Source organism: Mercenaria mercenaria, chromosome 7 (genome assembly GCF_021730395.1).
Source record: "Mercenaria mercenaria strain notata chromosome 7, MADL_Memer_1, whole genome shotgun sequence".
NCBI lineage: Eukaryota > Metazoa > Mollusca > Bivalvia > Venerida > Veneridae > Mercenaria > Mercenaria mercenaria.
The window spans coordinates 82,140,976-82,166,841 of record NC_069367.1 but is presented as its reverse complement, the minus strand read 5'-3'; the positions used below and the strand labels follow the sequence as shown (position 1 = coordinate 82,166,841).

General features: G+C 34.2%; 1 protein-coding gene across 2 annotated transcripts in view; it reads left to right on the top strand.

The window, feature by feature from the left end:
* The window catches only part of LOC123553786 (neurogenic locus notch homolog protein 1-like), a 76,139-nt gene extending 50,700 nt beyond the window's left edge, over positions 1 to 25,439 (top strand). For both annotated transcript variants that reach the window (XM_045343431.2, XM_045343432.2), the window contains exons 2-11: positions 2,813 to 2,922; positions 7,316 to 7,482; positions 8,047 to 8,186; positions 8,655 to 8,808; positions 9,257 to 9,397; positions 10,842 to 10,984; positions 21,743 to 21,836; positions 22,796 to 22,930; positions 23,277 to 23,481; positions 24,484 to 25,439. In XM_045343431.2, the coding sequence (XP_045199366.2) occupies positions 2,813 to 2,922; positions 7,316 to 7,482; positions 8,047 to 8,186; positions 8,655 to 8,808; positions 9,257 to 9,397; positions 10,842 to 10,984; positions 21,743 to 21,836; positions 22,796 to 22,930; positions 23,277 to 23,481; positions 24,484 to 24,634 (1,440 nt within the window). In that variant the 3' untranslated portion in view covers positions 24,635 to 25,439. The remainder of the gene's footprint in view (positions 1 to 2,812; positions 2,923 to 7,315; positions 7,483 to 8,046; positions 8,187 to 8,654; positions 8,809 to 9,256; positions 9,398 to 10,841; positions 10,985 to 21,742; positions 21,837 to 22,795; positions 22,931 to 23,276; positions 23,482 to 24,483) is intronic.
* Positions 25,440 to 25,866: the final 427 nt, after the last annotated feature.

Here is a 25,866-nt window from a genome sequence, read left to right as displayed (position 1 = left end):
ATGCTATTCACCCCAACGTACTGCATCTCATTTTATATGGCCGCCTTAACTTTGAACTTTCTCGATTGCTCCCCCTGACCTTTTTCTTTCGGATGTCACGTGAGAAGGGAGAAACACTGTAAATTATTGGTCTACTTTATTGCATCTGAAATTAATTAACGTCCATTGGCTGCAGCACACGAAAATTATTCTCTTTGAAATGGTTAATGTCAAACTTATAATGACGAAGTATCAGTTATTGTTTAAAGCGATTAACTACATGCATCTGGTAGTTTTGGTGATTTGTGAGCCACAGATATTGATATTTAAAACATGTTGACCGTTTAAGGAACAACTCAATGGGTAATAAAATTTGTTCCGTTACCTATAGAAACAATGCATTTAGGTTTTGTGCTCCGAATTTGTGCAATGATAGCGACACGTTTGTTTTATAGGGATGACGTATGGTTTTTCGTGTTATAACAACTTAAGAATCCCAGGAAATTTAGCAGACTGATGCTATAACACGAAACACATGCGTTAATGCTATTGTTGTAAAACCTTGTAAAGGGCTACAAAAATAATCATTTTAAGTTGACCAGCGTCATTATATTTTCAAATTGAATTATAACAAAACGAGAGACGTTTTCGATGTTATGGGAATAATTTTAAAATACCAAAATTGTCTCCAGAATAAACACTAATTGCTTTTTACAATTGCAATTCATTTTATGCTACTTGATTAAAATCCGCTATGACTTGTTTCTAGTTCAGTATATGGATACCAGTCATTTAAAATTTCGTTTTCATAATGGACACTAAGCCCATTTTATCATTAAAATGGAAATAAGTCAAAGAAAATAACGTGCAATTCTTGAAATGTTTACAAAGAACGTGATATAAAGCCTCAAACGGTCCTTTAAATGGCTACCAAACAATCACCGTGACCTGTGATTATTTGTTATATATTTTGAAAGATGATTTTCCTATTGTTGTAAAATCTGCCGAAGTATGGAGATCAATTCTGATAAATATCAATGTATAGAATATTCAGACAAAAGTTTTATATGAGAAAACAAAACAAAACAAAAAAAAAAAAAAAAAAAAAACGTTTCCATTTTTTGGTTGTGTTGCATTTGTTAACAATTGATAACATCTTTTGAACAAATGAGCAAAAGTTTGCATTTAGATAACTTTTTAGCTTGACTATACGAGGTATGGAGAGGTGTCCTACTCGACCCGGCGTCGTCGTCGGCGTTCTTCCGCGTCCGCACCTTGCTTGAAGTTTTTATGCACTTTTTCTTTATCTCTGTAATTACCTGATGAATTTGTTTCAAGCATTAAATAGTTATTCCTCATCATCATCCACATCATATGGCACAAGGGCCATAGCTCTGGTACCAATATTTCATGAATTAAACCCTTTTTATTAAGAATTTCAGGGTAAAATTTTGATGCACTTTCACTCTATCTCATTTATTACTAAATCAATTCGATTCAAACTTAAATTATTGTTCTACTTTATCATCCACATCATATGACACAAGATGCATAACTCTGGCATGAATTATGTCTCCTTTTTCTAAGAATTTAAGGTTGATTTTAATGCATTTTCACTGTATGTCAGTGATTACTAAATGGATTTGATTCAGACTTGAAGTAGTTGTTTCACATCATGACTTACATCACATGACCCTTGCACCAATATTTTATAAATTATGCCCCTTTTTGCATAGAATTATATTTATTTAATGTTTTGATACACTTTATCATTATCTCTTTTATTACTTAATATTTTTGACACATACTCAAGCTATTGTCCAATATCTTCATCCACCATTAGAGTCATTAAACACTCCAGTGACAGCTCCAGCTTCCTCAGATGTGCCAACTTTCACTATCCAGCATCGAAATAGTCGAGCGCGCTGTCTCTCTGACAGCTCTTGTTTAAAAAGCTAGAATGCAACTCGCTTGGTCCTCGTTTTTAGATGAACGACACAAATTTAAGACAAAATGTTCCTTTCGGCTTCAATGAATCTTTTTTCTTAGTTGAACATTGTGTGTTCATTAATGATGTTTCGGGTAATGGCGGAAAATTACTTCTTTGAAAGATCTGTTTCCATTTTGCATTTGTAACGAAAAGATTCGGAGTTTTAGCTAGTTACCATAATAAAATGTCTTAATAACATCTCGTCGAGGTAAGCCAACATAAAGCGAACATACGGATGCCCTTGATCCTTTTTTTGTATAGGGATGCGAATAATAGAATATTGCCCTAATTGCAGAAACGAGCTTAACAGTTAGGAGAACTTTGGATAATTGAAACTGAGCCAGTTGAGCACTTAGAAGCATGCGTATTTGAAACGAATACCATTAAGATATCTGAACACTGGAAATATTCCAGGGACTGGATATATGTTAATATTCGTTTTTAGCCAGAATGATTTAGACTGCTTCTTTAATGGTAGTAATGAGTGATGACAAAATTTGCATCGGGACTATGTGGACAGTTCTCTAATATTGAGGTAGTATTATAAACGTTCATAGACCCTTTATCAATGGCATATCACTTTAGGCTCCATACCTGCCCTCTCATAACTAGAACTAACCGAGCCACTTTCTAGCTTTTTAAAAAGCAATACTTGTCCTTGTGACAGACATTATTATGAAAACATATCGGTTTACTTATTTCTGTTTTTATAGATGATCTTTTTTATGCATTATCTTTTGTTAAGGCGGAAACCTTCCTTATGTCTTTGTTACGGCAGTAGTCTCACATGTCCCTCAAAGATTTTTATGAGGATATTGTTATACCTACTGTCTCTGTTTTCAGATCAATATGTGCTCAAAGTCTACAGCGTGTCAATGTTATCAAAATATATTCACTGACGATACATTTCGAGAAATAAAGCCAATAGCGGTACAAGAGGGAGTATCTGTAAAGTAAGTCGCTTTCTCAGTCTGATTTTTTTGTCTTAGTGAATATTTAAGCTGTAAGGCTGTTTGTCTAAGTGAATATTTAAGCTGTACAGCCTAACACCACTTATGCCTCCTAGCACAGGCTTAATCGAAAATCTATTATAATAGAAAGCATAGAATGAACTCCATTATTCCAACCAAAGCGCTACTTATGACTTGTAGCACCGCCTTAATAAACTTGTATTATAATAGAAAACATTTAATGGACTTCACTATTCCAATTAAAGCACCCCTCATGCCTCCTAACACCGGCTTGATGGACATTCAATTATCATAGAAAACATTGAATGAACTCCCATTATTCCAACTAAAGCAGCATCCAATGCCTTGTAACACCACCTTAATGAAACTTCTATTTTAATAGAAAACATTTAATGGACTTCATTATTCCAATTAAAGCACCCCTCATGCCTCCTAACACCGGCTTGATGGACATTCAATTATCATAGAAAACATTGAATGAACTCCCATTATTCCAATTAAAGCAGCATCCAATGCCTTGTAACACCACCTTAATGAAACTTCTGTTAAAATAGAAAACATTTAATGGACTTCATTATTCCAATTAAAGCACCACTCATTCCTCCTAACACCGGCTTGATGGACATTCAATGATCATAGAAAACATTGAATGAACTCCCATTATTCCAACTAAAGCAGCATCCAATGCCTTGTAATACCACCTTAATGAAACTTGTATTATAATAGAAAACATTTAATGGACTTCATTATTCCAGTTAAAGCACCACTCATGCCTTCTAGCACTGGCTTGATGGTCATTCAATTATCATAGAAAACATTGAATGAACTCCAATTATTCCAACCAAAGCACAGTTTATACCTCGTAGCACCGGCTTAATGATACTTCTATTATAATAGAAAACATTTAATTAACCCCATTACTCCAATTAAAGCACCACTCATGCCTCCTAACACCGACTTGATGGACAATTAACATAGAAAACATTGAATGGACTTCCATTATTCCAACTAAAGCAACATTTATATCTTGTAACATCTCCTTAATGAAACTTGCATTATTATAGAAAACATTTGATTGACCTCATTATTCCAAGGAAGGCACCACTCATGCCTCCTAGCACTTACTTGATGGACATTCAATTATCATAGAAAATATTGTATGAACTCCAATTATTCCAACTAAAGCAGCATTCATGCCTTGTAACACCACCTTAATGTTGGAAAACATTTAGTTGACCCCATTATTCCAGTTAAAGCACCACTCATGCCCCCAGCACCGGCTTGATGGAAATTCCTTTATAAAAGAAAACATTGAAGAACTCCATTATTCAAACTAAAGCACCATTCATGCCTCGTAGCATCGGCTTAAGGGAAACTCTATTTAACAGAACATTGATAAACTTCATTTCTCAGCGTCTTTGTACAGGCTGAAACTTGCTGCCGCTGTGGCCTAGTGGTTAAGGTCACTGACTTCAAATCACTTGCCCCTCATCGATGTGGGTTCGAGCCTCACTCGGGGCGTTGAATTCTTCAAGTGAGGAAGCCATCCAGCTAGCTTACGGAAGGTCGGTGGTTCTACCCAGGTGCCCGCTCGTGATGAAATAATGCACGGAGGGGCACCTAGGGTCTTCCTCCACCAGCAAAGCTGGAAAGTCGCCATATGACCTAAAATTGTGTCGGTGCCACGTTAAACCTAACAAAAAAAGAAGAAACTTGCCGCTGTTATAAAATTAAGAAAACCAGTCCTCTGGAGGCACAGTACGCTGCCACGCAAAATAACACAAAGTAGGATTTTGTCATGGCAGACAGGAACTTTAGAGTCTTTGCTGATATAATTGAAACGGCATTTTATTATGGCATTTAATACTGCTCGTCCTTCCCGTTCAAATAAAATCAATTTCTTTTAACTGAGAGAGAGAGAGAGAGAGAGAGCGCGAGATTAATTTATTTAACGCGACGGCAAATAGCCAAATTTTACATTGCTTGATATTGTTGCCTGCACTTTCGTAACTTATATTTTGAAATAATTGAAACACGATGTGATGTAAAAAAGAAAAGAAAATTATGCAGTGAATAATGATTAGAGATATACTTAACAATAAGCTTGTTACATTGCATCACTATTCATAAACAGAATCCTTAAACCCGGTCAGGTATTGTTTTTATATATTTGTTCTCTATGCTATATTTTGAGTACTCATTACAAAAGCAGTCTGTAACTTTTGTATGGAAATAGTAAAATCTTGTTCCGTTCTATGACTTTGTGTTGTATTTATCTCTGATCCATGTGATCATAGAAGTCAGTTCAATATAGTTCTGCTGAAGCTTGGTGACATTACGCAATCCGGTGTAAGAGGACGTGACGAATGTTGCATATTTCATGAACAGCCTAAATTAAATCGAGTTCGCTATGTTTTTGTGTTGTTATGTTATTTTCTTCCAAAGTATACTCCTACCAAATTGATTATTGAAGCTTATTTTTTTTTGGCCTTTATTCTCCTTTACAGCCATTGACTGAACAAACTTTTCTAGCCTTCCTTCTTGCAACCGTTGAAAATGGTTTTTAAGGGTTTAATAATTTTTTTTTGTCACAGTAAATAAATAGTGTGCTCAGTAACAATTTATCAGACTGTCTGTTAACTGCAAACGTAGAAAATAACTAAGCAAAATATTTCTGTTTATGGATACATTGAATCACAGTAGATTAAAATATATTACAGTGCATTTGTCACGAGAATAGCAGAGTTCTAGGATTCTGTCGCATGCTTATCCGTAAGGTGCTTCAGTCTGTGACAAGCTGTGAACCGTTTTGTTACCAAATAGGGAAACACAAATAAAAATTACAGTTCGAATACGTTAGTGAGGTTTTTTCAGATCATATATATGCAAGTACTTGCATTTGTTATTACTTTACGGTGATCCAAGGACTTTTATCTAAGATAATTACAACACAATGTCAAACTACTATCTTACTAAAACGGAACTTTAATCTAAAATCGAAATACGCTGGACAGCAGTACAGGAATAAATACATGGTAATAATATATATGACTAACATAAAGTACTAGCGGGCGTGATATACATATTTTCCTGTAATAGTAACTCTTCATATTATAAATTACTGTTCCAATGTCACCATGTTAAATATATATGAATAAGACTGTCGTGATAAAATATGTAAGTACATAGGAATAGGTGTTTAGCTTACCAACGAAATGCTTTGGGTGATTCCTCTACCACATCAATTCAAATCATGTCCCCGAATTCCAATTTTCACCACCCTGGGGTTCACTTGTTTTATATAAATTTATACTGGAAAAATTCTTAACCCTTAATGTCCTTAGCTTAAATAATTGGTTTCTAGCCTGTACCAAGGGAGTGCAAATCCTGCCAATAGGGTCAAAATAGGAACCGCTTTGATGTTCACTTGTCTAACATAGACTTTAATAGAAAAAAAAAAGACTTTAAAAACCTTCTAGGTGAAAACAAGAATGTTTTAAGCTTTTTGGCATGTTGCTTCAGATATCCCTTACCAAGTATGTTAAGAAATAAAACAATTATTGTCTAAAACCTCAAGACCTAGTGCTTAGGTATTTAGCATGTTGCATTGTGAAGAGGTGCCCTGCAAAGTTCGCTGAGGTCATGTACATGTCGGGGCATCACGGTGCTATCTTTGTATCATGTTTGGGCTCGCTTTCACCCTTCGGTATTTACTTCTGTGGTGCACTGGAGGTAATATAGTGCGACTAATGTTTTGTAGTTCATTATGTTGTTTGGTGTAAAAAACACTCCGAGATATTTGTTCAATAAGAGACAGATGCTTTATTATAACATGCGCATATCCTGTCTATTTAAAGGTTAGTGCTGAAGATTTGAAATTGTTATCGGATAATTCCTCAACGAAGGCTTATATTGCCAATAAAATACATATTTATGGAACTGTCATATTGTCAGCGTATACAATCTATATTGTATTAAATCAAACCTTCATAGGAAATACAGTATTTCATTTCAGAGCTCGCGATGTTTGGTTTAAACAATATTTTATTCAACAAATAGCATGTGATTACAATACATTTTTACAAAAGCAAGGGATCGAGTAGTAAGCTAATAAGCATTTTTAGAAACTATTTCCCGAAAACAGGTACATAATAAATTGCAGTGACAACAATTGATTGTAAAATCAATGCCTGCTTCCAGTCAATTCTTTATAAAAACGTTCCAGTTTGAAATATTTTTAAGAGTTCTTAATTTGGAGTTGACTGTATACTAGAATACTCACAATGTTTATGAAATCCACATACATTTGTATTGACATAATTGTTGCTAGAGAAGTCATACATGTACCTCAGATGTTATTTGCCTTTTTGTTTAGTATAACAACACACAATGGAAGAACAGTGCACTTTTACAGAAGAACAGCAGAGCAGTTTACGTCTTGTACCTTCAACAACAACGCAACATTGCCAGATTTCAACATATCCACTGATGTTTATCAAATACCACCGGAACTGTTAAACATTGGATCTAACTTATTTATCTGTAAGCATACTTATTTATTCAAAGCATGTTCATGAATTCGATTAAACATTAGTTTTGCACATTAAAATCTATCATAGCACTTGAAAAATCAAACTGGTAGCTAATTGTAATCAAACAAAATAAATTAAGAAATTACACGCGACTTGGGAAAATGTAAGACCTGGTGTTCACAAGTGAAACATATGTTTATGCCACAAAACATTTGTTTTTCTTCCTGGTCTTTTAAGTTGTTTTAAGCAGCCTTTGTCCATTTTGTATTTCTGTAACAGTTTGTGTAGGAAATATATTTGGTATTTTCACTGCGAAAAACATGTACTAATGTTTTATGTTGATTCTTTTAACTTCTGATAAAATTCCTTGCCTCTCTCTAGGTAGTTAGCTAATAGCAATTATTCACGATTGAACTTTTCGGGTTTTTCTAACTCTACTGAATGAAATTAAAGTCCCGTGATAATTATACATATAAATGTTCATGAAAATGCTCATCCTTAAGAAAAAAAGTAGACGTACATGTTCCCGTTTACTACCTTTTAATGCTAGACCATGTTTTTTTTCATGTTGCAGGTGATGATCCCCATGATTCCAACATGACATGCCACAAAGGTTGCCGCTTGAATATTACAGTTAAAGAGAATACATGTCAGGAGAACACCTCACAGATCGTCTGTAGCGGAAATGGTCGATGTACATCTGCATTTAACGAGGTTATACAAATGATTTATAAAATATTTCTTCCAATAGTGTTTTACTTTTTTAGCTAGTAAGAAGAGCTAATGCTTAAACAAGCAAAAACGCTAATAGTTAAAAAAAAATTATGCCCCCGGGCATATAGCAGTTGAACTTTCCGTTAGTCCGTCCGTACGAAGCAGACTTTCTACAGCCATTTATATTACCCGATATAGCTCATATTCACACTCGTCAATCGTTGTGGCAAAACCTACAAACTGACCTTTATATAAATTATCTCAAATATGACCTTCACCTCAAACTTAGAACATTTACAAACGATATGTTTGGTCCTACAGCGCACATAAATGACCAATTGAGGTCATACTTAGTAACAGACATTTAACTCCTTCATTCATAATGAAAAAATAATACTTATTAACATTTATGAAACATTTCTGACTAGGGGAGGAAAATCGATGTATTTTATCTTAATTGTTTTGCAGAAGACATTTACTTGCAAATGTTTCGACGGTTTCGGCGGAAAGATGTGTGATTTAATTTACACAGACGACAATATTTCATCAGTTTGCGAGGACAATAAATGTAGAAATGGCGGGACATGTGTCACGGAAACATCTGAGAAATTGTCTATTAACAGTAGGCGACTTTTCCTTTTTCAAATTGTTTTTCTTTGTCCATTAAGACAACGTCAGGCAACCATAGAATATGAAAGTACAGCTAAACATCACTATAACTATTGATACGCATACTGGCACGGTCAAATTATATCGTACACTGGCCATTAGGTTTCTACCAGGTATATAACATTGCATGTAAACTCCCTACAACCTGTCCCCGCTTAATCTTTTTTACTATTTTTGCTTATTATTTGATATCGTATTTGAAATAAAGTCAAGTTATAAAACAAATTTTCAAAGTCGTCAAGCCTTGCAAACATCTTATCGAGTGTCAATAATAATTTCCATCAATATTTCTGTCAGTTTTGCATTTGATTTGCAATATAATGCGTCACATTTCTATATTCTATTGATATTGCATGTGCAAGTTTCTGAAACTATCAATATGATATTGATTGAAATTGTAGTATCAACATGGAAATGCGAATGTCCACCTTATGTTACTGGGGAATACTGTGAGACAATTTTAAATCAATGTAAATCCAGTCCTTGTGTAAACGGTGTTTGCGTGGAGCATGCGGAAGGATTTCAGTGCTACTGTGTCCCTGGTAAGTGTAACGTAAATTCAATATATTTTAAGACTGAGTCTAAAAACTAACGCCAATAGAAACTTAAATCAAATAAAAGCGAGAAAAACTATTGCCTATATAGATCTTAAGGATATGGAAAGACTATCTTACATACTCGCACGGGGTGGTTAAGGTCGCTGGTCTCTCACTGATGTTGGCTCGAGCCTCACTCGAGGCGTTGAATTCTTCATGGGGCTTACGGATGATCGGTGGTTCTGCCCAGGTGCCCGTTCTTGATGAAAAAATGCACGGAGGGGCACCTGGGTTCTTCCTCCATCATCAAAGCTAGAAATTTGCCATATGACCTATAATTGTCGGTGCGACGTTAAGCCCAACATGAAGACAACAACAACAACAACAAAAAGACAAATACAAACTCGTACTTTTAAGGTTTAGGAGTATATCACCAAAACATTAAAACAAGAAATAAAAATAAACAATTGCTGAAAACTGTGTTCCACCTAGTTATCTGAAATTTTTAACACTCGCACGCTATTGCAAATGCCTCAAAACAAACATTTGTAATAGTTCTTTGAAAATGGTGAGTTTTTAAAGGCGTTTGACTGTCCGGAAGTTGGGCCTCTTTAGGCAGCCCTTTTCCGGAATTCAATGTTTATATCAGTATACTGACACTTGTTTTGCAGTTTTTGTAATGATAACGTGTATATTACTCTACAAAACAAGTGTCAGTATACTGATATAAACATTGAATTCCGGAAAAGGACTGGCTTATGGGGCCCTACTTCCGGACAGTCAAACGCCTTTAAAAACTCACCATTTTCAAGGAACTGTTACACATGTTCGTTTTGATGCATTTGCAATAGCATGCGAGTGTTGAAATTTCACATAACTAGGTGGAACACAGTTTTCAGCAATTGTTTATTTTTATTTCTTTACAAATGGCATTCATTTTCAAAGGGGGACAACTTTTTCAGAATATTTTAAGTACGGAACAGTACGGCAGAACATGTAATGGTCAGGTAAAATATTGGTAACGATGTTGTTCGTTCATAAAGTATTTCTGTGTTTTGGTGATATACTCCTAAACCTTAAACGAAACTTCATTTGAAAGTCAGTCTGCGTACATAGGTGGGTAATATTTAAACAATCGTGTCAAAAGGTGCTGTGCACATGGTAGTAGCGGCAACTACCCGGTTAAACCCAGCAACTGTTATGAAAGCAGCAATCGGCAGAAGAATATTAATGCAGACCTTGTTGAAGCACTAGAATATAAGATGACCATTGTGTCACGTGTACGCTTATCCTTTTCAGATTACTTTGTTTTCATTTTTAGTGAGTGGGCCTCACAGAAACTAAAATAAATTCGACGATTTTAGAAAAAAAGAAGTAGAAAATATTAAAAATTTATGTGATCTAAATATAGGTTGTTTAAAGTATCACTTAGAGATAAATTCTTTGATAGGTTTCCATGGTAAAAACTGCGAACTAGAGTACAACGAATGTTTGAGCAACCCGTGTTCTAACCGAGGTACATGTATCGACAGGGTTGACAGATTCGAATGCGTTTGTTCTGTTGGGTATAGAGGAATCACGTGTCAAGATAAGGTAGGTCAGTTATGAGAATTGTAATTCTGACTAATTCAGGCGTATTTAAAGCAGCATGCCTCCAGATCGTTCGACAACAACAAAAACATTAATTTTGTTTAGATATATTGAAATAAATGCTATATTTCATTAGAAAGCTTTCAAACTTAATTACTGACAAACTTTATGTTGCGGAAACACTTGAGAATTTGCTGTTTTTACTACTTTTTACAATGAAAATTGAAAAGCGTTTGTCACGCTTTTACTACAGGTAAACTGTCTCGATTATAAATATCTATATTTTGAAGTCATTATTCACTACTTCAGCTATAGCGCTATTGGTTACGACGACGGGAAAATGTCTTTATTGCCGCGGCGGTCCGGGGTCCGATTCCCGACGCGGTCATCTTTTTTTCTTGATTTGGAACTTTTAAAATATGTTAGAAACAAAAATTCATATTCTAATGTTCATAATATAATCAAACTTCAATTTGAAAGAAAGATTGTTTTTAGCCAAATCTGGAGGCATGCTGCTTTAAGAAAACATACATAATCGAAGCGCGATTCTAGCTTCAAAATACAAACGTTTAAAACGTTCATTAAATTGATTCATGTCAAGTTCGTGCTGAATTTGCCAAAATTGTGTTTTGTTTGAATGTATGCAGCACTAAACTATTTTTAACCAAGGTCCTCGACTTTTAATGAATTAAACTTTCGCTAGTATATATAACACTTTAGCTTTCATGCTATCTTTAAGCGAATTCCCTTAACATAATCGTTTTGACGCCGTCGTAGTAAATATGCATATGGCGATAGGTAATATCAAATGCCTCTTTTTGTAAAATTGGAGCAGAAACAAATTTTGACAAAACATCTTATGCAAATATGTATGCGTGAGTCTGTTCAAAAGAAACATCGTACATAATTATATGTTAGCCATTTGTTCTACATGAGCAGTTTGTAAAAGGCTTGTTCCCCCGATGTTGGTGTTGTACTGCGTGTGTAATGTCAGTATAAGACATGATATTACACTGACAAAAGACAGACAATATAAATGAGCCGTGCCATGGGAAAACCAACATAGTGGCTTTGCGACCAGCATGGATCCAGACCAGCCTGCGCATCCGCGCAGTCTGGTCAGGCTCCATGCTGTTCGCTTTTAAAGCCTATTGGAATTGGAGAAACTGTTAGCGAACAGCATGGATCCTGACCAGACTGCGCGGATGCGCAGGCTGGTCTGGATCCATGCTGGTCGCAAACCCACTATGTTGGTTTTGTCATGGCACGGCTCATATAATGATGGCCGGGGTAAGCAATGCAAGTCTCAAAGTCACTGTTGTTTGAAAATGACCTACACTACAGTCACTGAATTGAATAGGAAACTATTTTCAGTCACATGTGATTTTAATTTACCTAGTAACAAAAGACAATCGTATTACAGATTTGCCTAGAATAGGCTCAATTAAGTTTTCTCTTGTTATTGGCCTGAAACCGTTTACAGTCTCAGTGTAACTATACAAATTGACATTCATAACGTCATCTGATAAACATAGGAAGTCATGTAGTTTGTTACTGTAATATTGTAGATCAAAGCGTTCCTTTATTTATTGATCGGAAACTAAAATGGTCTACTGACGGACAGACAAACAGCCTGACAGAACGACTTAAAGAAAGACTATATTGTACCATAGTTTGTTAGCTGGGCGTGCTGTAAAAATGCCATTTGCTCAAATGTTATGTTATAAATTATTTTTAAACTGAAACCGAAATCTCAGAATGAAAATTTCAATCCTCATTATTGCCATTGGCCAACTATGTCTAAACTGGATAATCTTTTGTCATCTAAGCTCAAAAAATATTTGCGCTTAGGCTAAACTTAATTATTTCACACATAACATATCTCCGGAGAAAAAAATTATCTGTTGAAAAGTCTTTAAAAATTATTACCACTTTTTGTATCATTATATTAGCTGTGAACGTTGTAGAGAGTTTTATGCTTAATAAAATCCATTTTCGTATTCGTATTCGTTTGTAGACAGAACGTTTTTTGAATAGACAAAAAACCTTAAGATATTTATGTGAAGAAGCATTATTTGACAATTTTGTCAAATTTTGAAATGTTTGGCAACTATATCTATAATTTCTACTAAAAGTTATTCTGCTTCAAAATTATCAATGTGATCTATAATTACATTGTGTATTTTTATACATTTCATAGTACATGTATTGCAGTTTTCCATAAAACACAACAATTTTGAAAGAGGTGTTTAAAAAGTATTTTATTATAAAATATGGACTTTTTACTTAAACTACGTCCTTTCTTGCTCATTTAAGCTACTTCTAAACAGTTTGCACTCTTTTTTTAAATCTGCTTTATAGCCAGGGAGCCAAAAGTGCGAAAAGTGCCTAGAAACAGGATTTACCTGTCCGGTCATGCTATAGTCAGTGTCTATACATATTATGAAAGTGCAAAGTCTCACGGATCAGAAAAATTGGGCCTGCAAAACAAAAGCTCTTGCGAAATTTGAGAATATCAAGGGGAGATAACTCTGTATATTTGCAGTTTTTTAAGATTCAAAACGCTTTTTTACTAACAAAACATGGCATCGTGTTTCTAAGATCAGTTCAAATATATATATTTCAACATTGCTTTTAGGCATAAGGCTTATGCTTGAAAAATACGCAAAATGTACTCATTTTATGTACATTTTATTATAAGATTTGGCACCTAAAATACCAGAGAATAAAATATAAATATTTAACCTAAAATTTACAGTATGAAGAAGTAACCTTTGAAATGGTCTTATTTTTCAAAGTCATTTATTAATACCGCTGCGAAACAGTCTGTTAGAATAAAAAATCATCTAGATACTCTAGTTCAGGTTTGGCTAAGAAATACGCAAATCCGGGGTATTTTATGTACCCCACCCACTTGATATAATGCAAAAACTCTATAATAAAAATATTCGACCAACAACCAAGAAAATATATTCTTTTTATCACGTATACAATATAATCTATATGTTTGACCATATAAAGTTCGATGAGGGACATTTAAAAGATTTTAAACAGAAAAAGGGGGTAGGAAAACCTATGTATTTTACAACCGATAATTAGAATAAACAACCCGTTATTAAATAAGAGCAACACTAATGGAAGTCGAAAAAACCTTTACTTGCAAACTAATAATTTGGAAAGTAATTGATTTAGATATACTATAATGCAATCTAGTTCAGGTTTGGCTAAAAAATACGCAAATCCTGGGTATTTAATATACCCCACGCACTTTATATAATGCAAAAAAATGTTAATAGAAATATTTGACAAAAAATCAATGAGATATATTCTTTTTATCACGTTTACAATGTAATCTATGTTTTTGACCATATAAAGCTGGATGAGGGGTATTTAAAAGATTTTAAGTAGAAAAAGGGGGTACCCCACCCACTTTATATAATTATATAATGCAAAAAATTCATAATAAAAATATTCGACCAAAATAAAGGAGATATATACTTTTTATCACGCATACAATGAAATGCATATTCTTGACAATTTAAAGATGGATGAGGGGTATTTAAAAGATTTTAATAGAACATAGGGGTATGAAAATGATGTCTTTTACAACCGATAATTAGTTAATAACCTGTTTTTTACCATCTGATAAAAACGAGCAAGACTAATGAAAGGGGTGAAACCTTTAATTGCAAACTGTTCATCTGAAAAAAAAATCATTTTAATACTCTTTCGTGCAATCTAGTTTAGGGTTGGCGACAAAAAGCGCAAATCCGTGGTATTTTATGTACCCCACCCTCTTCATATAATGAAAAAAATGTATAATAAAAATATTCGATCATCAATCAAGGAGAGATATTCTTTTTGTCACATATACAATATAATCTATATTTTGACAACTTAAAGATGGATTCGGAGTATTAAGAGATTTTAGATTAAAAACAGTAGCCAATAATTAGAATTAACAACCTGTTCATTGTGATGTGATAAAATGCAAGCAACACTATCGAAAAGCACTGAAACCTTTACATTCAAACTTTAACTTTTTTACTTTCTCATTTGAATTATTAGTAACTTTCATTTGCAAGTTTGTCAAATCCAAAAAACAGAAGTAATTTATTCACCAACCCACCTTGAATAAGGCAGATGATTACACCATAGGGGCAAAAATAGCCAAAATGCACGGAAACCGATATTGCTAGTCCAATGTTCTCTTCAAATGATTATAGTTAAATGCTGATTTATTTGGAAAGTTCGTGACTGCAAAACTTATCCAACTGCTAAATGAAAAGTCAAGGGCAGTTACTCTTCACTAATTTTAAAACATATCTTAGAATTATTATTAAGGTGATTTGCACTAAATATGAGCCGCGCCATAAGAAAACCAACATAGTGCATTTGCGACCAGCATTGATCCAGACCAGACTGCGCATCCGCACAGTCTGGTCAGGACCCATGCTATTCGCTAACGGTTTCTCTAATTGCAATAGGCTTTGAAAGCGAACAGCATGGATCCTGACCAGACTGCGCGGATTGTCCGGATCGATGTTGGTCGCAAATGCACTATGTTTGTTTTCTGGATCTATACTGGTCACAAATACACTACGTTTGTTTTCTCATGGTGCGGCTCATATAACGATGGAACTTATCTGAAGTTATATAAAATATGATATAAAGAAGGGGTGTTTGTAAAAAACATATGCTCCCATGATGATTTGTTGAAGGCAAAGGGGAGTGTAAGTTCTAATTTTATAACATTGACCTTGACCTTATTAACATCAGGTGTCTTCTACAGACTACAAACATTACATTTTAAGGGGATGGACAGACAAAACGTTCCTTATTTACTTAGTGGTAATCATATTAGACTTGAGCTAGGTAAGTGTGACCTTTTTCCTAGATCAATTGTCGCAAAACAATATTGCTCATTTACTGACCGCAGAAAATAATTCTTTTAAATTCAATGATAGCTGATTTTTAACGTCATTGAGCGGAAACCAGACTATATTCTGTAAAGGCACGAATGGAAAATACTTAAGATATTGTATCTGCGCCAAATCTAATATAAAATACATTGTATCTGCTGGTGTAATGCAATGCCTCAAAAGTGTCGCAGAATAAAACACAGTCTGTTTGACACAGAATTAGATGGATTTGATTAATACTAGTGTATAAGTTGCGAATAAGACATATTGAACTGTTGCAGTCTGAAGTCACATATTTAAAGTTAAAACAATATAACGCGTTACCATTTCCACTGCCAGTGCAAGTTATAGTACGAGATAAAATCATTTTTGTGGTGTAGCCGTAAAGTTTAAATTGATACACGTATTTCTATGTACAGATCGGAAAAATAGTTACGCATGATATTATGAAGTATTGTGTTAATGTCTACTTAAATTGCACGTACAGATGTAACTATTTGTCGTTAGTACTGCAGGAATGTGTAACTAAAATTGTGTTCCAGATGGACCGCATATAAACAAAATTCTAATTACTATTATAGCCTTTAGTGCCAAACCAGTAAATGTTATCTAAAATGATATGACTCTGTATAAATACTTGGTTCATGGCACTTTGTTGTTCAGTTCGTGAAAAAATACAACAAATGTTTAATTCTAATGTTATGTATAAAAAACACTAATTAAAGGGCTTGCCTATCAATAGTCAAAATTATTTGTTGTTTGTCATCCAGACACAGCAATATACTAGGTAATTTATAAGTAATGACAAACAAGGCATTCAATAAGTTTATAATTTAGATTATCTAAGAAGACTTATACTAGCATTTTATGAGAAGAAAGGTTCATGTATATCGTTCACCTGTTACATTTGGCCTAGGGATCATGAAGATAAATATTTTGACCAAGTTTTATGAAGATAGGGTAATTAATATGACCTCAAGAATGTTAACAGACTTTTTGTTTGATTTTAGCGTGTGACCTAGTTTTTAATCCATATGACCCAGCTTCTAACTTGGCATAGGAATCATCAAGACAAACATTCTGAACAAATTTCATGAATGTAGTGCCATTAATATGGCCTCTACGGTGCTATCAAGCTTTTCCTTCTATTTGACCTGGTAACCTAGTTTTTGACCCCACATAACCCAGTTTCAAACTTGGCCTAAAGATTATCAAGTTTACAAGTTTGTGTCAGATCAAAGCATAAATGAAACCTCTTTATGGCTAAAAGGTCAATCAAATCGGTTTTCGAACTGAACTGAGATCGTATCGTGACTTAAGTCGTAAGTGTGGTTGAAGTCAAACGTAAAATGTCATTTCTAGCTTGTTCATAATGTAACAATTAACAAATTTTGGCACTTTCGGGGTTCAAATAGGGGTCGTTATTCTGGAACCTATGATTTGATCTGATGAAGTCATCATGGAATGCAAGATTTATTGCTGTTAAAGATATTTCGCAAGTTTGTTTCAAATTAAACTATAACGTGAAGTGCCTGTGTGGCTACTTTAAGGGGCCACCACTCTAGATCACATTATGGGATCTCGCCAGTTTTTGACAGGAACCGAGATATTATGCCAATAGAATTTATGTGCAAGTTTGATTAAAGTCAATTGCAAAATGTGGTCTCTACCCTGTTCACAAGCCAAAACAGAAACTTTTGGCTCTTTAAGGGGCCCTAACTCTGGAATCCATTATGGGATTTGGCTAGTTTTCAAAGCGAGATTTTATACCAGTACAAGTTGCTATGTTGTTTCTCATCAGTGTTAGGATTCCTCCCTTGCTTCTACCTAACCTGTCACAACGGAAGCACTGGTAGCCTCTTAACATTGAATGATTTGTCCTCGCTAGGGTGAATCTTTTCGATGCAGCAGACCTGAATGTCCTTATCAAACAACATGTACTCTAATTCATTTTCTTATTGAGGAGTCCTTCTGCATTCCAATGCATAACCTTGAAAGGTTGCGTTGACATTTTTTTGTTCCTGGTGGCCAGTAGATTTCCTCCCTCGTCTCCTAGCTCTTATACAAGTTGCGCGCAAGTTTGATTAAAATCAATAGTAAAATGTGGTTTCTATCGTGTTCAAAGTAATTGTGGACGGACGAAGGCGATCACAAAAGCTTATCTTGTGTCACTACGTGACAGGTGAGCTAAAACTCTGATAGAACCTATTTGAATTATACATGTTTGGGGGATATATATAATAGTCAAAATTATTTGTTGTTATTCATCCAGACACAGCAGTATACTAGGTAATTTATAAGTAATAACAAGCAAGCCATTCAATAAGTTTATAATTTAGATTATCTAAGAAGACTTATACTAGCATTTTATGAGAAGAAAGGTTCATGTATATCGTTCACCTGTTACATTTGGCCTAGGGATCATGAAGATAAATATTTTGACCAAGTTTTATGAAGATAGGGTAATTAATATGACCTCAAGAATGTTAACAGACTTTTTGTTTGATTTTAGCGTGTGACCTAGTTTTTAATCCATAGGACCCAGCTTCTAACTTGGCATAGGAATCATCAAGACAAACATTCTGAACAAATTTCATGAATATAGTGTCATTAATATGGCCTCTACGGTGCTATCAAGCTTTTCCTTTTATTTGACCTGGTAACCTAGTTTTTGACCCCACATAACCCAGTTTCGAACTTGGCCTAAAGATTATCAAGTTTACAAGTTTGTGTCAGATCAAAGCAAAAATGAAACCTCTTTATGGCTAAAAGGTCAATCAAATCGGTTTTCGAACTGAACTGAGATCGTATCGTGACTTAAGTCGTAAGTGTGGTTGAAGTCAAACGTAAAATGTCATTTCTAGCTTGTTCATAATGTAACAATTAACAAATTTTGGCACTTTCGGTGTTCAAATAGGGGTCGTTATTCTGGAACCTATGATTTGATCTGATGAAGTCATCATGGAATGCAAGATTTATTGCTGTTAAAGATATTTCGCAAGTTTGTTTCAAATCAAACTATAACGTGAAGTGCCTGTGTGGCTACTTTAAGGGGCCACCACTCTAGATCACATTATGGGATCTCGCCAGTTTTTGACAGGAACCGAGATATTATGCCAATAGAATTTATGTGCAAGTTTGATTAAAGTCAATTGCAAAATGTGGTCTCTACCCTGTTCACAAGCCAAAACAGAAACTTTTGGCTCTTTAAGGGGCCCTAACTCTGGAATCCATTATGGGATTTGGCTAGTTTTCAAAGCGAGATTTTATACCAGTACAAGTTGCTATGTTGTTTCTCATCAGTGTTAGGATTCCTCCCTTGCTTCTTCCCAACCTGTCACAACGGAAGCACTGGTAGCCTCTTAACATTGAATGATTTGTCCTCGCTAGGGTGAATCTTTTCGATGCAGCAGACCTGAATGTCCTTATCAAACAACATGTACTCTAATTCATTTTCTTATTGAGGAGTCCTTCTGCATTCCAATGCATAACCTTGAAAGGTTGCGTTGACATTTTTTGTTCCTGGTGGCCAGTAGATTTCCTCCCTCGTCTCCTAGCTCTTATACAAGTTGCGCGCAAGTTTGATTAAAATCAATAGTAAAATGTGGTTTCTATCGTGTTCAAAGTAATTGTGGACGGACGAAGGCGATCACAAAAGCTTATCTTGTGTCACTACGTGACAGGTGAGCTAAAACTCTGATAGAACCTATTTGAATTATATATGTTTGGGGGATATATATAATTATGACTTTTTTGTACGATTTGTAAAATTTCTTGAATAGTGATATAATGAATTATCGTAACATTATTTAGTTTTAAAATCTTCTGAATAGTAAATATTATTCAAAATGTTTCATTTTATAAGCATTAAAATTACACATTATGTCAAATTTCTACATTACAATCAACACATTAGAACTGCATTCCATCTATCTGTTTATCATGAGAAAGGTAAAAACAGATGTGTACAACCCCGAAGCAAGCATTTATACTTTTTGAATTTGTAAAAACTGTATTTATCGATCAATCACATTTTATACATAGTTTTAGATGGGTGGAGTAATGTTCATACCCCTACAATTTCACAATTTTGACAAAATTGCACAAAAGAGTATTTAAATAATTTACTTTCAAACGAATAGTGAGCAAGTAAAGATTCCGTCCCCTTTTATTATTGATGCTTGTATTTATTAAATGGTAAATAACGGGTTGTTTGATCTAATTATCGGTTGTAAAAAACATAGGTTTTCCTACCCCCTTTTTCTATTCAAAATCTTTTAAATACCACTCATCCATCTTTAAATTGTCATAAATATAAATTATATTGTATATGTGATAAAAAGAATATATCTCAGTGATTTTTCGTCGAATATTTTTATTATACATTTTTTTGCATTATATAAAGTGGGTGGGGTACATAAAATACCCCGATTTTGCGTTTTTCTTAGCCGCACCTGGAGTAGATTGCACGAGAGAGTATTTAATTAAATTACTTTCCAACTGAACAGTTTATAAGTAAAGGCTTCATCGCCTTTCATTAGTGTTGCTCTTATTTAATAACGGATAGTTAATTCTAATTACCGGTTGTAAAATACATAGGTTTTCCTATCCCCTTTTTCTATTTAAAATCTTTTAAGTACCCCTCATCCAGCTTTATATGGTCAAAAATATAGATTATATTGTATACGTGATAAAAAGAATATATCTTCTTGGTAGTTGGTCGAATATTTTTTATTATACATTTTTGCATTATATAAAGTGGTTGGGGTACACAAAATACCCCGTATTAGCGTATTTCTTAGCCAAAACCAAACTAGATTGCACGAAAGAGTATTTAAATAAATTACTTTCCAAATGAATAGTTTGCAAGAAAAGGTTTCATCGCCTTTCATTAGTGTTGCTCTTATTTAATAACGGGTTGTTAATTCTAATTATCGGTTGTAAAATACATAGGTTTTCCTATCCCCTTTTTCTGTTTAAAATCTTTTAAATACCCCTCATCCAGCTGTATATGATCAAAAATATAGATTATTTTGTATACGTGATAAAAAGAATATATTTTCTTGGTTCTTAGTCGAATATTTTTATTATAGATTTTTTTGCATTATATAAAGTGGGTGGGGTACATAAAATACCCCGGATTTGCGTATTTCTAAGCCAAACCTGAACCAGAGTATCTAGATGATTTTCTGTTCTAACAGACTGTTTCGTAGCGGTATTAATAAATGACCATGAGAAATAAGATCATTTCAAAGGTTACTTCTTCATACTGTAAATTTTAGGTTAAATATTTATATTTTATTCTCTGGTATTTTAGGTGCCAAATCTTATAATAAAATGTACATAAAATGAGTACATTTTGCGGATTTTTCAAGCATAAGCCTTATGCGTAAAAGCAATGTTGACATATATATATTTGAACTGATTTTAGAAACATGATGCCATGTTTTGTTAGTATAAAAGCATTTTGAATCTTAAAAAACTGCAAATATACAGAGTTATCTTCCCTTGATATTCTCAAATTTCGCAAGAGCTTTTGTTTTGCAGGCTCATTTTTCTGATCCGCGAGACTTTGCACTTTCATAATATGTATAGAAACTGACTATAGCATGACCGGACAGGTAAATCCATTTTTTCATGCCTTGGCTCCCCGGCTATTAGTATAAATATTTGTTTTGTCACAGTAGTTTAAAAAAAAGGTTAAACGTTAAAAGACATGTGTAAGTTATGCATGTGTATAATGTTAGAGACTGCAGTAAATATAAAACGAACATGGTGACCTATATTTGTTATTGAATGGCCGAAGTCATCAATTAAGAACTCTCATTTCTTTTAATAGATTGATATGTGCCAACCAAATCCCTGTCACGCGAACTCTACATGTGCTACCATTGGTGATGTGTTCAAGTGTACTTGCCTAAACGGATTTACAGGTTTGTCATCAAACGATGCATTACGAAATCATATTCTGGAATTTGAGTTAGCTGTACCCCGATCCATTATTTTGAAAATTAGAAAACCTATATGATTTCAGCTCATGTTTGATTTAAAAAATATTTGACGGTGGTGGAAGTAAACAACCTGTTTATTATATTCAGAATGATAGCCTCATTTATAATTCGTGTATAATGTTTGATATTCATACTATACTATATTATATATATTGTCGTACGTTCTCTATAAGTAAGAGTATGTTTTGTTTTCATTGGCCTTTACAGGAGGGTAGGCAGGGCTTCTTTGATCCTATGATTATTATGTCTTTAAGTTTTACATGCGTTTTAAGTTCTTAAGGGTTGCTTTTTATATGAATACACAAGAGCAATTTTGTGTTTTACATTGCATGCCTTCTGTTGCCTTTGTGTATGTTAGGATTTCACCTGGCAGGTCACCTGGCAGGGATAACTTTTATTTAAACTGTCCTGTGACTTTGGAAATGGTGGGGGCAAAAGTGAGGTTAGTTGCACCATAAACCGGTTTAAGCTCCCCAATGGTGGTTTTGCCACTGACCGTTCAAAGGCGGTGCCCCACTGCGTTCCTTTATTTCTTCGGGTTAGTGTGTTAGTTTTGTGTGAATGCATGTGTGCGTTCGTCGCGTGCGTGTCCGCATACTGGGTTCAACTTGGTGTTTGGGTAGGCTGCGTTTTAGGAACGTGGCTTTGCCTGTTGGATATTTATGCTTGTTTTGTTATGACAGTGATTTGATTCAAAACTACTAATTCTATAATATTGTATCTAAATGTTTACTGCAGAAAATTGAATTGTTATTAAATGATAATTACACTCGTGTTTCATTGCGTATAGTAATGGCAAGCCTGTCGTTTGATGTTCGGTAGTGTAGAACTTGGATCCTTTTTAAGTTGGTGTGTTCAGAGATGACACATTTTAATTTCAGGGAATCTGTGTGATGAAAGGATGAAGTCGTGTTCTTCTAGTCCGTGTAAGAATCATGGTACCTGTATCGACTTTGAAAATGGTTACCAGTGTATGTGTCCAGTTACATTTGCAGGACTACATTGCGAGTATATGAGTAAGTAAATTGTTCGCGGAAAATTCAGATAAAGTAAAGCTACATTTTAGGTATTCAGTAAGTATTGTAGTGTATATGGAATGATCTTCATTATCTAAATGAGAAGTTGTTATATGAATCAGCACTAACCTAAATGGAGATACTACTTTGGAAATGAAATCGAACTGGAAAGATAGCATGTGGTAGCGGCTATACCAACACTGTATCGCAAAAATGTTTTTTTTTTCTTTATATTTTTGATACCTCGTACTCGTATAACAAATGGGCAGGAACTGATCGAACACGAAGACTGCGCAGAGTTACCTAGGGCTGTACATATTAACCGGCACTATATCTTATTTTTCAGTGGATGTGTTCGCTCCGCCGATGGAGGGAGCGGAGCTATCCGGTGAATCACATAAACACAACATGTATATTGTTGCAGCTACTCTGGGAAGTATGTTGCTCATAGTAGTGTCTGTAATAATTGCCTGTTACTGTAAAATTTACGAGACGTATAAACAACTTATGTGGAAACGTTTACGATACCACCGGGAACGATCAAACTCCTGGTAAGTGTTCCTCCATTCCAGAAATATGTTAGTTTTTGTTCAATTTGTTGAAGAGAAAACTAAACAAGCATCTGCTTCTCAAATTACATGTTGCATATAGTGTTGCACTTGCCTTAAATTGTTTCAAGTTAACTTTTTACGAGTGCATTCAAAATATTGTTTATAATAGGCTACCTAATGAGTAGGATTATATATGATACAAAATAGTGTGATGACATACGTTTCAGAAATAGGAACACTTTTTTCGTTGCGTCCTTGGAAAAGGTCAGTGGTTTCAAACAACCATATAAATGACGTAATCATTTAAAAATAATCTGCGGATTTTAATTGTTTTTTTTTATGAATGGGAATTCTTCAAAATGATATATTTAAATTTTTGTCTTTAAATAATGCCAACGACAGAATATCTTTTCCATACATAAATACGTTTCAGCTGTCAGGACAGTCGGTATTTTATAGAGTATGGTGTTAAATTTTTCATTAATTGATTTTAAGTGCAGTAATATATATCAAATAACACGAATTAGACAAAACACTACATAGGACCGCAGTATAGCTTTTGCATACAGTCAAGTGGATGCCCCCTCCCCCCCCCCCCTTCCTTTAGATATTATTCCTGATTTATTTAAAAGTCAACTATAAATGATATATAATAAGACCAACGGCTGTGATCACAGATATCATGTATAAAAAACAAACGCATTCATTTCTTTCTCCTCAACTGCAAGTTTTCCTAAATAAGTAATAGTCTAAGACATAGTCACTATATAATGACATGGAAGTGATTTTATCCAACTTTAAAAATAATTTTAATTATGGTTTACAATCATGTGATTTTATTTTATGGGTTTTCATAAAAGTATATCAATAGTTTTGTAGAAAACATGTTTTCTCCACGCAAAATAGTGAAGTTAAATGGAATTGAAATTAATGGTGTTTAGACAAGCCTATTTATGTCGAAACGTAAAATGTTTTATTATATGTACTATTTTCTTTTCACAGTCCGGACTTGGAAACATGCAACGAACCAAACTATATCGGTAAACATCGACTGAGTGCTGATGCTATCTTGGAGGCAACCAGTCTATGCCATGAGAACGCAGCGTTTGAACATTCCAGTAACCACCAGGCATTCACATCAATGCAGATATGAATAACAGAACGTAAAAACACGTGGTATAAACTTACATTCTTTTAAAGATTCAACATCGGGACCATTTTGATATTCGTGGTGCGATATAAACATTATTGGATATTTCACTTCAGTGGACTTAAGCAGGAAAATGCTTCAGTTTTTTTCGTTTTTCCCATACAGGTCTTTTGTAGAGCGAAATCATGTCGGGAAGCCAGAATGGTGTCCGCTACAAACGTTTACGAAAACTGCAGAGTGTAGCGAAATGTGACACCAGAGTATTATATTATTTGTTTACAAATGAGGCACATCCTGTTTTTAAACCATTCCATCTCTACTAAAAAATATACATCCACAAAACATCCACTTTTTCCACTCCTATAAGACCTCTGATATTGTAAACAAATAAATGTATATTAAGACGACCTCCGTGGTTTAGTTTGCTGACTGAAAATCGCTAACTCCTGAAAGATGTGTGTTCAAGCCTCTCTTGTGAAGTAAAGTTCTTCATATGAAGAAGCAATATTGCTGTGTAAACGAATGTCGTAGGCTCTACCCAGTTGCCCGCACGTGATAAAATTATGGCTCGATGGGTCTTCCTTAACTATGAAAAACTGTTCGTGTGTTAGTGTGGATTTAATCAAATAGATAAATAAATATGTATAACATACAAAAGGAGACAGCATACTACACACTATATGTTTCTTTGTTTTCAGATCATTATGTAAATATGACATACACGTGTGCGTACATTAAATGAATAGTTTCATGATTTGCTGTGTAAAACGTAATTGCAAAGAAAAAATAAACTTGAACTGATCAGTCATTTCTGCATGTGTTTTTGTTTTTGTTATAAGAAAACACATTTATATAATTCAAAAATATGCAGAGAATATTTGGTTAATATTTTATTAATTAAAATTTATAAAGTAAGTCGAAGAATATAAAAGTTGAAATACATATTGTCAGAACTCATATACATATTTATTATAGTAATAAACGTTCGTTAATAAAAAAACCTGTGCATCAATATGTCTTAAGTATTTGTTCTGACTAAAGAAAAACAAGATGGCGTCTTTAAAAAATAGAAATAAAGAAAAATCTGGCAAAAATTCATTTTGTCGTCACTGACCTAATGAAGCAAAATTGATTATACCCCTAGAGTTTATCCTTAATTTCGCATGACGGTAGGATAAACAGTGTAAACGATCTCGCTTTTTGAGTTGGAAACAAAAAGACCAAACGGAACGGAA